The 13,365-nt window shown below is 39.9% G+C and overlaps 2 protein-coding genes across 2 annotated transcripts; both read right to left on the reverse strand.

The window, feature by feature from the left end:
• Window positions 1-464: 464 nt before the first annotated feature.
• On the reverse strand, window positions 465-2,883 carry cdkn2d (cyclin-dependent kinase inhibitor 2D (p19, inhibits CDK4)). Its single transcript, XM_077015795.1, has 3 exons — window positions 2,422-2,883; window positions 1,883-2,049; window positions 465-1,505 (listed from the first exon to the last, which is right to left on the reverse strand). Exons 2-3 carry the CDS (start codon window positions 2,021-2,023, stop codon window positions 1,134-1,136), a joined length of 513 nt encoding a protein of 170 aa, XP_076871910.1. The 5' UTR covers window positions 2,024-2,049; window positions 2,422-2,883; the 3' UTR covers window positions 465-1,133.
• Window positions 2,884-3,051: 168 nt separating this feature from the next.
• ap1m2 (adaptor related protein complex 1 subunit mu 2) lies at window positions 3,052-9,539 on the reverse strand. The gene is made up of 12 exons (XM_077015794.1): window positions 9,324-9,539; window positions 8,245-8,401; window positions 7,663-7,730; window positions 6,647-6,777; window positions 5,987-6,134; window positions 5,681-5,807; window positions 5,109-5,251; window positions 4,955-5,026; window positions 4,148-4,306; window positions 3,586-3,711; window positions 3,369-3,444; window positions 3,052-3,252 (listed from the first exon to the last, which is right to left on the reverse strand). The coding sequence occupies exons 1-12, from the start codon at window positions 9,363-9,365 to the stop codon at window positions 3,227-3,229; spliced, it is 1,275 nt and encodes a 424-aa protein (XP_076871909.1). The 5' UTR covers window positions 9,366-9,539; the 3' UTR covers window positions 3,052-3,226.
• Window positions 9,540-13,365: the final 3,826 nt, after the last annotated feature.

Raw genomic sequence — 13,365 nt, forward strand, 5'->3', positions numbered from 1 at the left:
TTGTAACAGACGAACAGCTCGAAACCCAGTCGAAAACTCATCGAGTTATGATTTACATCGTGAATTGTAGTTTTATATTGAAGAGAAGAAATCCCAGGAAGCCCCTCCCCCCATTTCCGCTTATGCAATTATAGATGCTCAAAATGTAACGCTACAAGATTGAAGAAAAGTTTGAAGTGTTGTTTATTTCTGACTAGATTTCGCTTTTGTAGCAATTTTGAAGCACTAAAATGCGCACTACATCCAGCTTAGCATTAAAGCTCAGTCCCCAATCAAAAATGCAAAAGCCATACGTCATGAATGAATTTCAAAACATTTTCAAAGCAAAAATAGTTGTTTCTCCGAGAATTTTTAAAAATAGGGAGCCCTCTTGTGGTAAAAATGAATAATAAGTAAAATAAATTCCATTTTCCATGATCTCTTTTCATATGGTTTCACACATTTACAACACACTTAAATTGTCATTCAGGTTTAAGCATTTAATTGTGTTTCAAATAACTGATGAAATAACACCACCAGTTCACCCTTTCAGAGGCAGGACAAGGCAAGATGCAGGTTGGACTGATGAGCATCTTTATAAATAACATCAGAAATGTCATGGTAAACATAAATGAATATTTACAATCTGTCAATAAATAAGTCAATAATTTTATAAAATGTTATATACAAATCAAACACTAAAATGTCAATGCACACCATTACAAACTAAGTAAATAGGCTACAAGTTCATCAGTGCATGTTGCAGTACCTCAATAAGTGAGAGAGGGCAACAGTAATTTCATAAAAATAAAAAGGTTAACAGTTCAAGTTCTTCTACACAGACCCGTGCAGTAAATGTTATTGTTGGCTGTGAAAGGATGAAAAAGAGCCACTTACAATTGTGCCTGGCAAACGTCCAAATCACTGGGAGAGGGAAGGTGTCCCTCGTGTCCATTTAGGATATTTTGCCCTGTGCAAAACTGCTGCTACATTCTTCATCTAGTATTCTGGTTTAACTATCCAACTGAACAATTAAACAATATTAAAACGTAGTAATCTAGTCCTGTACACACACAAAACAAGCCCACCCTAAAGAAGCAGGTCCTAGAACTTTAGATTTGTTTTAAGCGGTTAATTTATAGAATTAGCATTATTTATGATTGTAAAGCCAGGGTGGAGTCTAACTGCCGTTTTAACAGTTCCACCATATCAGGCGTGCACGTTGCCATGGCGACGTCCAGCGCAGTATCCCCTCGTGTGTCCTGGTGCCCGAGGTTTGAGCGTGGGGCTAAATACTCAACCACGTCTCTGTGTCCTTCGCGGATGGCGATGTGGATGGGTAAGGCTCCGGACTGATCGGGAACATTGAGGGAAGCGCCATAGTCCACCAGGACACGCAGCGTGTCCAGGAAGCCCGTTCGGGCTGCATCATGGGCTGGTGTTATCCCAAAGTGATCCTGGATATTCGGATCAGCACCATTCTCCAGCAATACAGAAGCCATGCTGGTGTTGCCCATCATCATGACCTAAAGATTAACAAATGATATAAAACATATAAAACGATATTTGACTATTATCAAATGATTTGTTTAACTGAAGCACCAACTCACAAGCCCGGCTGCACGTAGAATGATCACCTAGTAGTTACACTACATATGTTATTTAACTAGCCAAGAACCTATTAATCATGGGTACAGTAATTATATCTGTATTCAATGTGGGAAAATATTTGCTATTGTAACCAGCGTTAATTTAATGATACACACTGAACGAGTTAGTCTATCAAAAACCTTATCATACAGCAACTCGGTCTTTAAATACAAATGTACAAATATACAATGTACAAATGACTTGGCTAACGACAGAAAAACAAAAATGTAATTGCACAAGTCGATGGTTTCACCTGTATGGCCGTTTTCCCGAACTCATTCACCGTGTCTGGATGAACTCTGCATTCCTCCAGCATCCGCCGCACCTCCGCGACGTCTCCCTTAGCGGCCGCGGAGGTCAGCCTCTTCCCTGCGTCGTTCTCGCTCAGTACCATCGCCGCGCCAGATTATTATTCCCAATCTGAAGATCACACGAGGTCAGATATAATCCCGTTGCCTAGCTACTCGTCGCACGAGCGAGGCGTCTGCGCCGCGGATTAAATGCCGGTGGATTTGCTTTGTGGAAAATATACGCTAAGCTAACGGGCTAACTTGTTTACCACGGCGGAGCTAGCTCGTTAGCTTCTAATTAAAATAGCCGACAACCGACGAACAAAGAAAACGGACCACCGAAAGATATGAAATGGGCAGATGAGAAGTTTAATAAATAGGAATGTGTGGTCAACAGCTAGCTAGCATAGCTAGTGAGCTCGCGAGCCCGTGACGGCAGCCAGAGTTTACGAGAATAAGGAAATGAAACTATATTTAAACACACGACATCTGTTAATCTTACCTCAGTTTTAGTCCGTTGTTTATCGACGTGCCGACCGTTGGCTAACCTCTATCCCTTGTATGTTTACGCATAGGCGTTTTATATAAATCAAAACAAATAAATTTTAGGCGTGTTTCTAGGCGGCAGTACCTTTAATTTGCGCGCTTGGGAACACCCCAGTGATAAATTCTATCACCACTTCACGAATGTTGTCGAAAACGTACCGACCAATCAGAAACTACAAACGGGTGCCCAGCAGCCCATATTTGGCGAAAGGGGCGGAGTAAACGCAGGGTTGCTACAGTATCCCCATAGTAACTGCACGTCTCACCAATCAGAATAAAGAGCGCCGAAGGCGGGCGATTTGAGAACGTTACTTCGCTACCCCGAGAAGCTCATTCATGTTTCTCCTTCAGTAGTTAGAAAATCGAAAAAAGGCGGGTTAGTGAAGTTGTTAGTAAAAGGTTTGCAACGTCCGAGGTTTTATATCCCAGCAATAGGTAATACGCATTTTGTAATGCATTCAAAGTATTAGGACATATAAATTAATGAGAAGTGGGCTGCTTAAGTATACCAAAACACAGATTTAACACAGTACACACTTTATTCTTTTAAGGGAAACCATGATTTAGAAATGTTCTTATTTCCACGACTTAGTGCAACAACATGCAAGATTGAATCAGTTAAAAACAAAAATTTCAGTATAATGATATTATACTTCTCCTTTAAAATAAAAAATATGACATAAGACACCAAACTGTCACTTGATCATTGTCTGTCTGGGTTTTCTGAGAAATGTCAGGAAATGTTCACAGGAAGTACTTGTCTAAGCATTTGTCCTCAGCTGGTAATCTGTAAATTAAAAACACCAAACCACCAATAACATATTAGAGTTGGACTCACTCATTGTCCCACATTTACTGTGATCCTATGCAAATCAACTGCTATGTACAAATATGCCATCATACCTCCACTCTGTGTGATGTATCTAACCCATGGTAAGGCCTGGTAGCCACTCTTCTCAATGATCTTCATATATCGCACCTTATGGAAGAAATCACAGCAAGTAGTGGGTAGTTATAGTACATTATATATATATATATATATATATATATATAAAATTTGTCTGTGTGCATGTGTGTGTGTATATAACATCATATAAGCTCAGGTGTGCTGTATACAGACCTGAATGCCAGACACAGTAAAATATGGGATCTCAAACTTGACTGTAATTGGTGGCTTTCCCTCAAGTTCGTCTTTTTCCACACTAGGGAGGCCAAAATGGGCTCGCATCAAGAACTCCTTCCCTCCCTGAACACACGCACGCACGCACAATTTAACCACGGGTTAAACAAGAAAATCCAGAGTGCTGGACAATGCAGACGTCCGGTAAAATGATATTTGCATTTTATTATTTTTACTGTGCTACTGGCCTTCCACATTACTTCTGCTTTCATATTCACAGTATTTTGCATATCTTACCCTGGTGTAACTTGCCTCCTTGGAAACCATGTGTTCCTATGCTAGGACATGGGTAAAGGTAGCATGATGCCAAGTCTTTCTCTGAGTCAGTAGTGCAAATTCACAACTTGTGTCTGTTTATTTAAGTAAGCTTTGAAGAGGTGTGTCTTCAGTCATTGGTTGAAGGCTTTTTTATTTTTATTGAATAGAACCAGGTAAACAGAAATTTGGCTGATTCTTCAAGGAAAAAAATATTTTATGATATATTAATAGATTTGTTACTCACAGGGAAGGACTTAATAGTCCACACCACTAGGTTCTTCTCAGGGACATACTTAGCATGACCAGTGCTGGTTTTGAACTTGGGCGTGTCCGCATCACTTGGGACCGGAACTCGTACCTCAACATTATTGGCCACAGACTGCTTTTTAAATTGTCCTTTAGCCTGGACAGAGAAAGAGTGAGAGAGAGAGGGTGAGAGGCAATAGAGAGAGAGTCAGGGGGCATGAGAGTGAGACAGGGTGTACTCTGACTTAGACCAAAACAAAGGACAGTTAGTATGTTCTATTGTCAGTTTTCTGCAATTGAGAACATCATTTCTTTACAGTATTTCATCCTGGTTGGGAAACTAGACTGTGCAGCCGCAAAGACAGATTCAAAGAATTATTATTAAACAAGCTGAGAAAACAGGAAGATCAGGTTCTTCCACCAGACAGCTGATTTGTAATACCAATATGAACAGTGAACCAGTTCAAGGACTCATTCATTCCTCTGTCAATGAAGGGCTTAAATAAGAAAGGAATGCAGGATACATAGGACTGGACAACAGTACTGAGCAATGCACAAATGTACCAGGTAAAATTAATGAATTTTTGTTACTGTTGTTGTTGCTGCTGGGGGTGTGTGTGTGTGTGTGTGTGTGTGTGTGTGTGTGTGTGTGTGTTTGATCGTGACAACAGAACAGTTGTCCAAAGCAAATTTCTTTATGGAACAATATAATAAATTGATCTAATTTGGCAAATCAATAGTGCCAATTATACAGTATTCAAACACTTAGCACAGTGAATGTCGGTGACATATATGACATACACACCTTTACCATGATTTCCACTCGACTGTGAGAAAACTTCTCAATAACAGACTCGATCCAGATCAGCGGTTTAACCTGTAAGAGAAGCGAGTTTAGTGAGGGAACTTTTCTTTTCTAACTAGCTGTACACTAAACGTTGAACGAGAAGTCGTCTCACGTGAGTATTGATGCGGTATGACATCAGCTCTGATTCTCCATCCGGGGGGATAAAGGAGATGGTTCTGTCACTCTCAAAGCGTGAGAGACGCACACACTGATGGAACTTCACATCCTCCATTGCTACCGTCTTCCCCTTGTCTCCTGTACACATGCACGAACACACATGCACATCCTCACACACACACTAAATGTGTGGATATGGATGTTGTGTGGCTTTCTGAATGATGTTTCACAGACCTCAAATGCTATCTCTGAGATAATCGGTGATGCACCCCCTAACCATTTAATCTAAAGCAGAAACTCTTAACCCGTCACATTTTTCCAGATCCAATTTCACAGCCAAATTTATTGAATATTTTAAATTCCTTTTTGGAAACAGGCGTGTTAGACTACAGACTAGAATTCTGACCAGTCCAAGGACCCTCCACAGCTGGGACTGAGAAACTCTGATCGAAACACTGTACCAGCTGTTGCTGACTAAACAGATCACCCAATCTAGACACCTCGTAGACTTCCAGGCTGTGTGGGGTGAACACTGTGCAGGCAGATCAGAGGGTGTTTGCTGCTTACGGCCAGTGAGGGCGAAGAGCACTCGGTCATTCAGACCCAGTCTGAGTTCAGGCATTCCCGACAGCATCGTCTTCAGTTTGATACTGCCCACAATATCACTGCTCATCACGTTGCCATTTGCATTTACCTGCATGACAAGTACATTCCAGGTATAGTGTTAGATGATCAGGCTGCAAACTGCAGTTAATAACACCTAATGTACACATTTGAATACTGGGGACAGTGAGAATTAATGTGCCTACAATTAACAGTGTTCTGATTGGACATTTGGAGAAATTTCATGGACCCTGAGGAACCTTCACTTACCAGGACATTAATGGACTCGATGACATCAATGAAAACCTCATTCTTCTTATACTTAATGCCTTCTGACCTCCAGGACACAGCATTAGTGACTGTCGTGGGCACCTTGGTCTTAGCAACCTCCAGTTTGTTGCCCTCCTGTGTGATGTATCTAAATATCATTTGTTGGAAGTATAAACATTTTAGCTACCAGAAACATCTCGCTGCCAAGAAGTTCATAATTTTGGTGCAGTCAGTTTTAAGGTAACCAGGTCCTCACACTACCACACATTCAAATTATTTTCCATCCTCTGAATTAATTACACAACTGCTTAGTGATATATTCAAATACATTCAATAATTAATTTTTGATAATAAATTTTTGGTAATAAAGTTGTCATACAAATCTGCAAGTCTGTGCATGTCCGTAGTTCTGTGTACTATAAAAATGTTCTGTCTAAATTTGACTTTCTGTAAGTTAATAGTTAATGCGTCAAAAAAGCAAAATTTCAATTATGCAAATTTCAATTGCGCAAGTCTGTGAAGAGACACCTTAAAGTTGTTTATAAACTGCTGGTCTGACAATGGTCACTACACAGTGCCTTTGGAAAACATCTCTGTGTGCAATCGTTTTAATTCCTAAGCTGGGCCGTGGTCAAACAAGAATATACGGGTGGCACATACTCCTGCAGAATCTTGCTGTCTGTGGTCTGAGGAAAACCAAAGTCCATAAGCTCATCCAGCAGCTCGTAAACCACCACAAAGTTGTCCTGAATGCTCTCTTCCTCCAGCTCCTTAAAGTACTCTGTGAAGACCTGGGACAAGCACACACACGCAGACATGTGAGGACAGCTGAAGAAGTCTTCATGTGTGTAAACACACACATACAGGCACATACACCCAGTAGTAAAAACTCAGCCAGTATGGATCCATATGAAACCTTTGACACAAATGTATTGCATCACAATATATTTGGCAAAACATGCTGTCCTGATTAATTTAAATATTGTTATGTATTCACTCTCCCTTGGGAACTGAACTCATGACCTTGGTGTTGCTAGCAAATCACTCGACCTGCTCTACCGGGTGTCTTACAGGAGTATATTAAGCTCTTAAACCCCATTTAATTATTAATCCTCAGGCAAATTATATAGTAAGTGCTGTGAATTAGATTCAGCATGTAATGCCGATTCAGCAACAATACAAACTAATACATGTAGCTATGTAGTTACAAGAATTCATGACTACTTGTGGGTCCCTTGAATGTACAGTGTAATAGTTAACAGATTATGCAGTTCAGGAAAGTGAAATTTTCCAAATTGAAACCAGAACCCTTACCTAGATTAACTCTAGAAACCACTGAGCAACTTTAACAAAGAATGTCTCAAGGACATTTTCTGTTGCCCTTGTGGACCAGGTGTACATATATCATAGCAGACCAAGGTCGTGAATCCCCACAGACCACCCACACTGTCATACTGGAAAATGTGAAATTGGCTGTGCATTAGAGCATCTATCAAATGCTGTAAATGTAATTTAATGTAGCACAAAAGGAGGACCCACCTCTGCCCCCAACGACCCAACCTCCTACTGAGCAAAGATGCATCATTGACCCCTGGTTTAAATGTCCAGGTGTCCAGGTGTTAAATGTCCAGGTGTACTCATGAACTCCATTCAAGAAAAAATGTGCAATTACTCACCTCTACCAGTTTGTAGAGAAAAGAGTACACCAGAGATGCATTGGAGTTTTTGTTTGTAGTGGCCACCACTGCAGGATAATAATGTTAAGTCTCACATACGCTTGATTAATTCAGTGATTATTAATCTTGTTTTATCCCTTCAGACGTGCTGTATTTATGAAAGATTTAAAGTCACCATCATATCTAGGGTCAAGTACCCCCTCTCTCTGAAACCCCTGCAGCCACAGGTGAATTTGTGCAAGAGTACAGAAGATCATTTTAGTTGTCACATTCTCACAGACATTTAATGCTTATGATCAGTACACACCTGTCCTGAATAATACCAGATCAGTACACACCTGTCCTGAATAATACCAGATCAGTACACACCTGACAAATAAGCATTTACTACTACCAGCCCTGGCTTGAATTACCTAAACCACCAATTAATGAAAGTATACCGACATGCAGGGAAAGTCAGGGCTTCCCAAAACCACCACACCTACTGGCTCCTGTTAAAGTCATTCCAGGCTAATACGGCAGTACGACTCCATGTTGGTGTGCATGGAGTTGTTCTCCTCACAGCCCCTGCTGAAAGGATACAGTAGAGATTGCTATGTTTGATCCACATGAAGTGAACACTGCCACGAGCAATAACGGGGCAGGTAAGCCCTTCCTCTTCTTGTTGTGTTAGCAGGGGCAGGAAGTAATCTATCTCAGACATGTCCACATCACCTTTGTAGTTGCGACATATCAGCACCTTAAGTTTGAGAAGAGGAGAAAGGAAAAAAAAAAAACTCGTGTTATTACATATATGACTCTAACCAAACAAGTATACTGGCATGTTCAACAAAGACTTTTTATAAACGATAAGGTAATAACTTAAGACAGTCGATAACCTTCAACACCTGCTCTACATTTAGGACACTCACAACATTACAATCCTACTGGTAAAATTAGTAGGCCTACTCTCGGAGTCCTGTTATTTCACTACAGCTGGAAGTCTTAACATCTTGGGTGCGCGCAATAAACTCAAGCAATTAATGGATTAGCGTGCATTTATGTGGTTTGTAAATTAAAAACTTATTGTAATGTTAATCCAAAGAGTTTACCGCTGTTGCTACATTCCCTATGCACTCGTGTTGCAGTTTTGGTTGTCTTGATATGGGCATTGCGAAGGAAACAGGCCCTGTCTGCGTCATATTACATCTCTCATCGACACTGTGCAAAGGTGCCTGTACTACATATAGCCAGAATATAACTGGAGATATATAAAGCTGCCAGGGTAAGATGGAACAACTCAAGCGTTGCCCAAAGTAGGCAAAAAAATGTTGAAATGTTGTTTTTCGCCGGTGTTATGGTTAACTACGATCTGTTCGGGGATGTACTGCGACTGAGGCAGTGAATCAGGTTTATGTAAGATGTAACTTAATCCCATCTCATGTTTAACAATTACGGAAGTGAGCTATAAGGAAAGCTACTTTAAACTGTGAACCACGAATGAAGATTTCGCCAGACGTTAAGTGTGACACTTTTCACGTTTCTGAGTGAACTGTTATGTAGAAACCATTACGTAATCATGCTTTTTATGTAGAATATTAATAGAAATATAGGCTATAGATGAAGGTGTTGGCCTGTTTTCCGTAACCTGTTGTAGCCCGTCATGAACAGGTCACACTTACCTTGCCTTTGAGATCCAACACGAATACCGCCGAAGCAGACATGGCCTACAAGTGTACCACTAAAAATGACTGTTAAAAAACACCAAAATTGAATTCAATTATTAACCAAAGCATAAAACAACTCCATTAGTATTGATTTATTTACTGCAGACTCGCAAACAAATGGAGTCCTTGGTTCCTTTTTCTCGTGCAGCGTCCTGACGTCATTCAGCACAGCGCCAGGTAAAACATTAATAAAAACCTCACCTGCCTTACAAAGAAGTAATATATGGAAATATCCACACGGTGGCGGTATGGTGCCATTTTCTAAACCGTGCCACACATTCGTTGACGGACTCCTACTGCATACGACCACAGACACTTTCCTTTAAATGTCAAAAAAATATTTGTGACGGAAATCATAAAGAGAGAAAATAAATTACAGCACAAACGCATCATACCCATATTTCCAATATTACAGAATAAGTTTGGTCCAGTTGACAGAATTGATTCACAACCTATATGATTTCTCTCGGCACCTTTCCCATAGTCTCTTATTCGTAGTGTTTGACAAGGCTCCGTCCTTTAAAGAGAGAGATTGATCTACCAGACTGAACTTACTTCTCTTCAGTCTCTAAGATTACTGGTCAGCATGGGTTTTTGTTGGCTTAATTTACTTAATTAATAAACTGCACAGAGAAAAGACTTGAGTTTGGATTTCTTCCATGCTGAACACACTGCAGTCCCAGGTGTAATTGATAACATCCTTGAACAGCCATTCAGATAACATGCAACACTGAGAGATAACCATGTGCTTTGTTTGTTATCCATCGGGTTTATTAGTTTATGACTGTTTTGACAAGTAGTGTCAGAATGTCAGTAGAATTTGTTAAAGATAAGCATGTCCTTAACCATAATCCTGCTCTGTTGCCATTTCAAATTACTGGAAAATTGAAAATTGAATTAGATTCAAATTATTTTAAAATTGGAATTGTAAGATTGAAACATACTCTTGTTATTGCAGGCCTAATGCAATGTATAGCATAAGTGGTTTTTACAGTCAAGTTAGGATGCTGTATTGTCATTTCAGCTATATATAAATATACATTGAAACCTGGATTTCGCCAGAACCATAGTGCAACACAAAACCATAAATGCAAATACAAGTGTTAACAAACAAATATGAAAGATACAACCAACCAGTACTATACATGTTACTACATGTAACCATACAAATATTTAGAACATATGCCTACAGCAAATGTGAAGACTGTAAACATTGCAGGCAGTACAACAGGAAAACAATACAATGTTTTTTCAATAAAATCAAATCCATTTTTTTGTTAAATACTACATTCTAACATCAGGACAATACGGGATGTTCTGAAGACGTGAGGGACTGAGATGGTGTCAGCTGAGCGTGTGAGTGACCTCAGGAAGTGGAGATACTGCTGGTGTTGAGGGTCCAAGAGAGGTTCTTCACAAGGGGAACATCAAAGGAACTTCGTGCTCACAATGACCTCAAGGATAAACATTTGAGATGGTACTGAGAAACCTTTCAAAAATATATACATGTTTTTACCACCACTACATTTTTTTTTACCATCACTGACCACTCCTTTAATATTTATATGTGAGGCCAAAAAACCCGGGTGTTTTAGGAGGCCTACGGTTGGATCGTTTCACTCTGGTTTTGCAAACACTAACTTATACATATATAGTTCTGGGTAGAACAATATGCATTATGTCACATTACTTATACAGTGGTGGTTGACCATAGCAATACGCTCTGATGACCTGTAATGGAAACACAGGAAGAGGAAGATGAAGAGGAGGAAGAAAAAGACACAGCTAACACTGAACTGACAAATGACAAATTAATTACAGAGTGACATGGACCTGCAATCTTTGTTCACACTGAGCTATAAGAATTCTCGTGTATGTTTGTAAAGTTGTGTGGTTTTTAGAACAGTCTACTTTGTTTCTATATTTATTGATGTATTTTCTTTGATTTTCCATATGCAAAAATATATTCATGGTTGTAAATGTAGATTTTAAAAAGCAAAACTAACAAACTCTAATAGTAGGTAATTTGTTAATTATATTGCTACCAGTGTGCCCATGGAAACCCTACTTAACATTTTAGAGGCCCGGAAACTCGATATTGTTTATTAGTGAGTCAGGTGGAGAGTTCGTCTTAAGGGACGATCACCTAGCACACAGTTGCTTCTCAAACTCTGCATTTCTATAGCAACTGTCAACTGCTTATGGTAGATTCAAACTACCTTACACCTTAGGGCTCTTAAGGACAAATGTTCTCAGAAGAAATAGCAAGTCAAACATTTAACAGACATTTAATCCAGACTTGGTTACATCCGAACCAGTCCTCCTCTTGGAACTTGTCAGACATTTTTATGTCTGACTGCTTCTTCAAGACCAGATTGGTTGCTTGCTAATAACAGACAGCTGGTGTGACATCTTGGGAATGTGAAGTACATCCAGGCTTATTCATCGTCATGGCAATTAAACAAGACACGCCTCACTGAGAGTGGTGTGAGCGCTAAGAACCACCCACAGCGAACAGACAGGCCAGTAGAGACAGTATCATTTGAATATGTAAATATGTAAGCGCCAAGGATGCCAAAGATAGCATTGTGAAGGCTCAGGAGATTCCAGTGTAGCAGCTTCACCTGTGTGTGGAATGTCGATCAGGCAGGATGGAGCCGTCATCCACCTGCGTGCTGTGCTGAGGATTCACAGTTGATGTCAGAAAAGGTGCTGATGGAGGAGAATTGTGCATTTCTGAAACACAGACACAGCTCCATGTTGACTAGGAATAAACAGATTAGATTCGAGTGTAAACACACAACTGCATATCTTTAAATATTATAAAGGAAATAACTGTACATTACACAGGCTAGAACACAGAATCTCTCCTAATAAAATGTCAGTGATGATGTTGATCCAATATTTTAATTTAAAAAAAAAGAATCTACCCACTACAGCCTGTTCAAACGTGAGCTTGCCTCATTGGACATGAAAGGTTTTGCCTTTTGTAAGGTTTCTGGTCTAACTGCATGCCGTACATAAGCACGCAGGTTCTATGTTCTGATTCAACAGATTGCCCCGGGAACATCAGGACAAAACTCTATGATAGGTGACGTCATTATCGGCAGTGCAGTATCTGTGTTGGCCTTATGACCTTTTCTTCTGAAGGCTGTGAAGACCACGTACTCACTGGTTCTTTCCCAAGCCACTTCACTGAATGATAGTGGGAGGGGGGGGGTGTTGAATTACACCTGGGATTTTTACTACAGGATAGTAGCTTTTTAAATGGTCCGTCAATACCAACTCAAATGTAGATCCATTTGATCTACCATTATCATGACCATCTTGACCCGGTACGTTTATCCAAGACATGATCTTACTGGCAGAAGAATAAAACACTTGAACATAGTCCCTATTGCACAGAATAACAAAATATTCCAATATGTTATAGTTGACTAGGTATTGAACAAGCTCTGTTAAACATTACCAGGAATATGTGGTTAATGTGATTAACAGCCTTTCAACAGAAAAGGACATAACGTCTTTAAATAAATTATATCTGGACTGTAGAACCATATCTCTGTCCTGTCCTAATGAAGGCTGAAGCAGAAGTAGGTTAATAGCTCTTCTTATTTTTGTTATAGTTTTACTATATTGATTAGGCTATGAATTATGCAAAAGTGTCCAGACAGAGTTACTAACATGCAAGCTAGAGCCATCATCAAATATATATAATGAATGAGAGAGAGAGAGAGAGAGAGAGAGAGAGAGAGAGGGGTTAGAGTAGAGTGGGGGATAATATGTATCCATCATGGTGGATTTCTTGATTTCTTGTAGTCCTTCATCAGCCAACCCTCCACTCATATTTTATGTTTGTATATTTGTTTATATTTTGCACATTTTTATGTTTTGTTTTATGTCTGTGTTTTATGGTAACACAGGGTTGGGCGGAGCTGCCTCATGGTTCACACCAGTGAGGGAGGGAGGGGTGCTTGAGTCAGTGGTGAGCGGTTGA

The sequence above is a fragment of the Brachyhypopomus gauderio genome, chromosome 8 (genome assembly GCF_052324685.1).
Source record: "Brachyhypopomus gauderio isolate BG-103 chromosome 8, BGAUD_0.2, whole genome shotgun sequence".
Taxonomy (NCBI): Eukaryota; Metazoa; Chordata; class Actinopteri; order Gymnotiformes; family Hypopomidae; genus Brachyhypopomus; species Brachyhypopomus gauderio.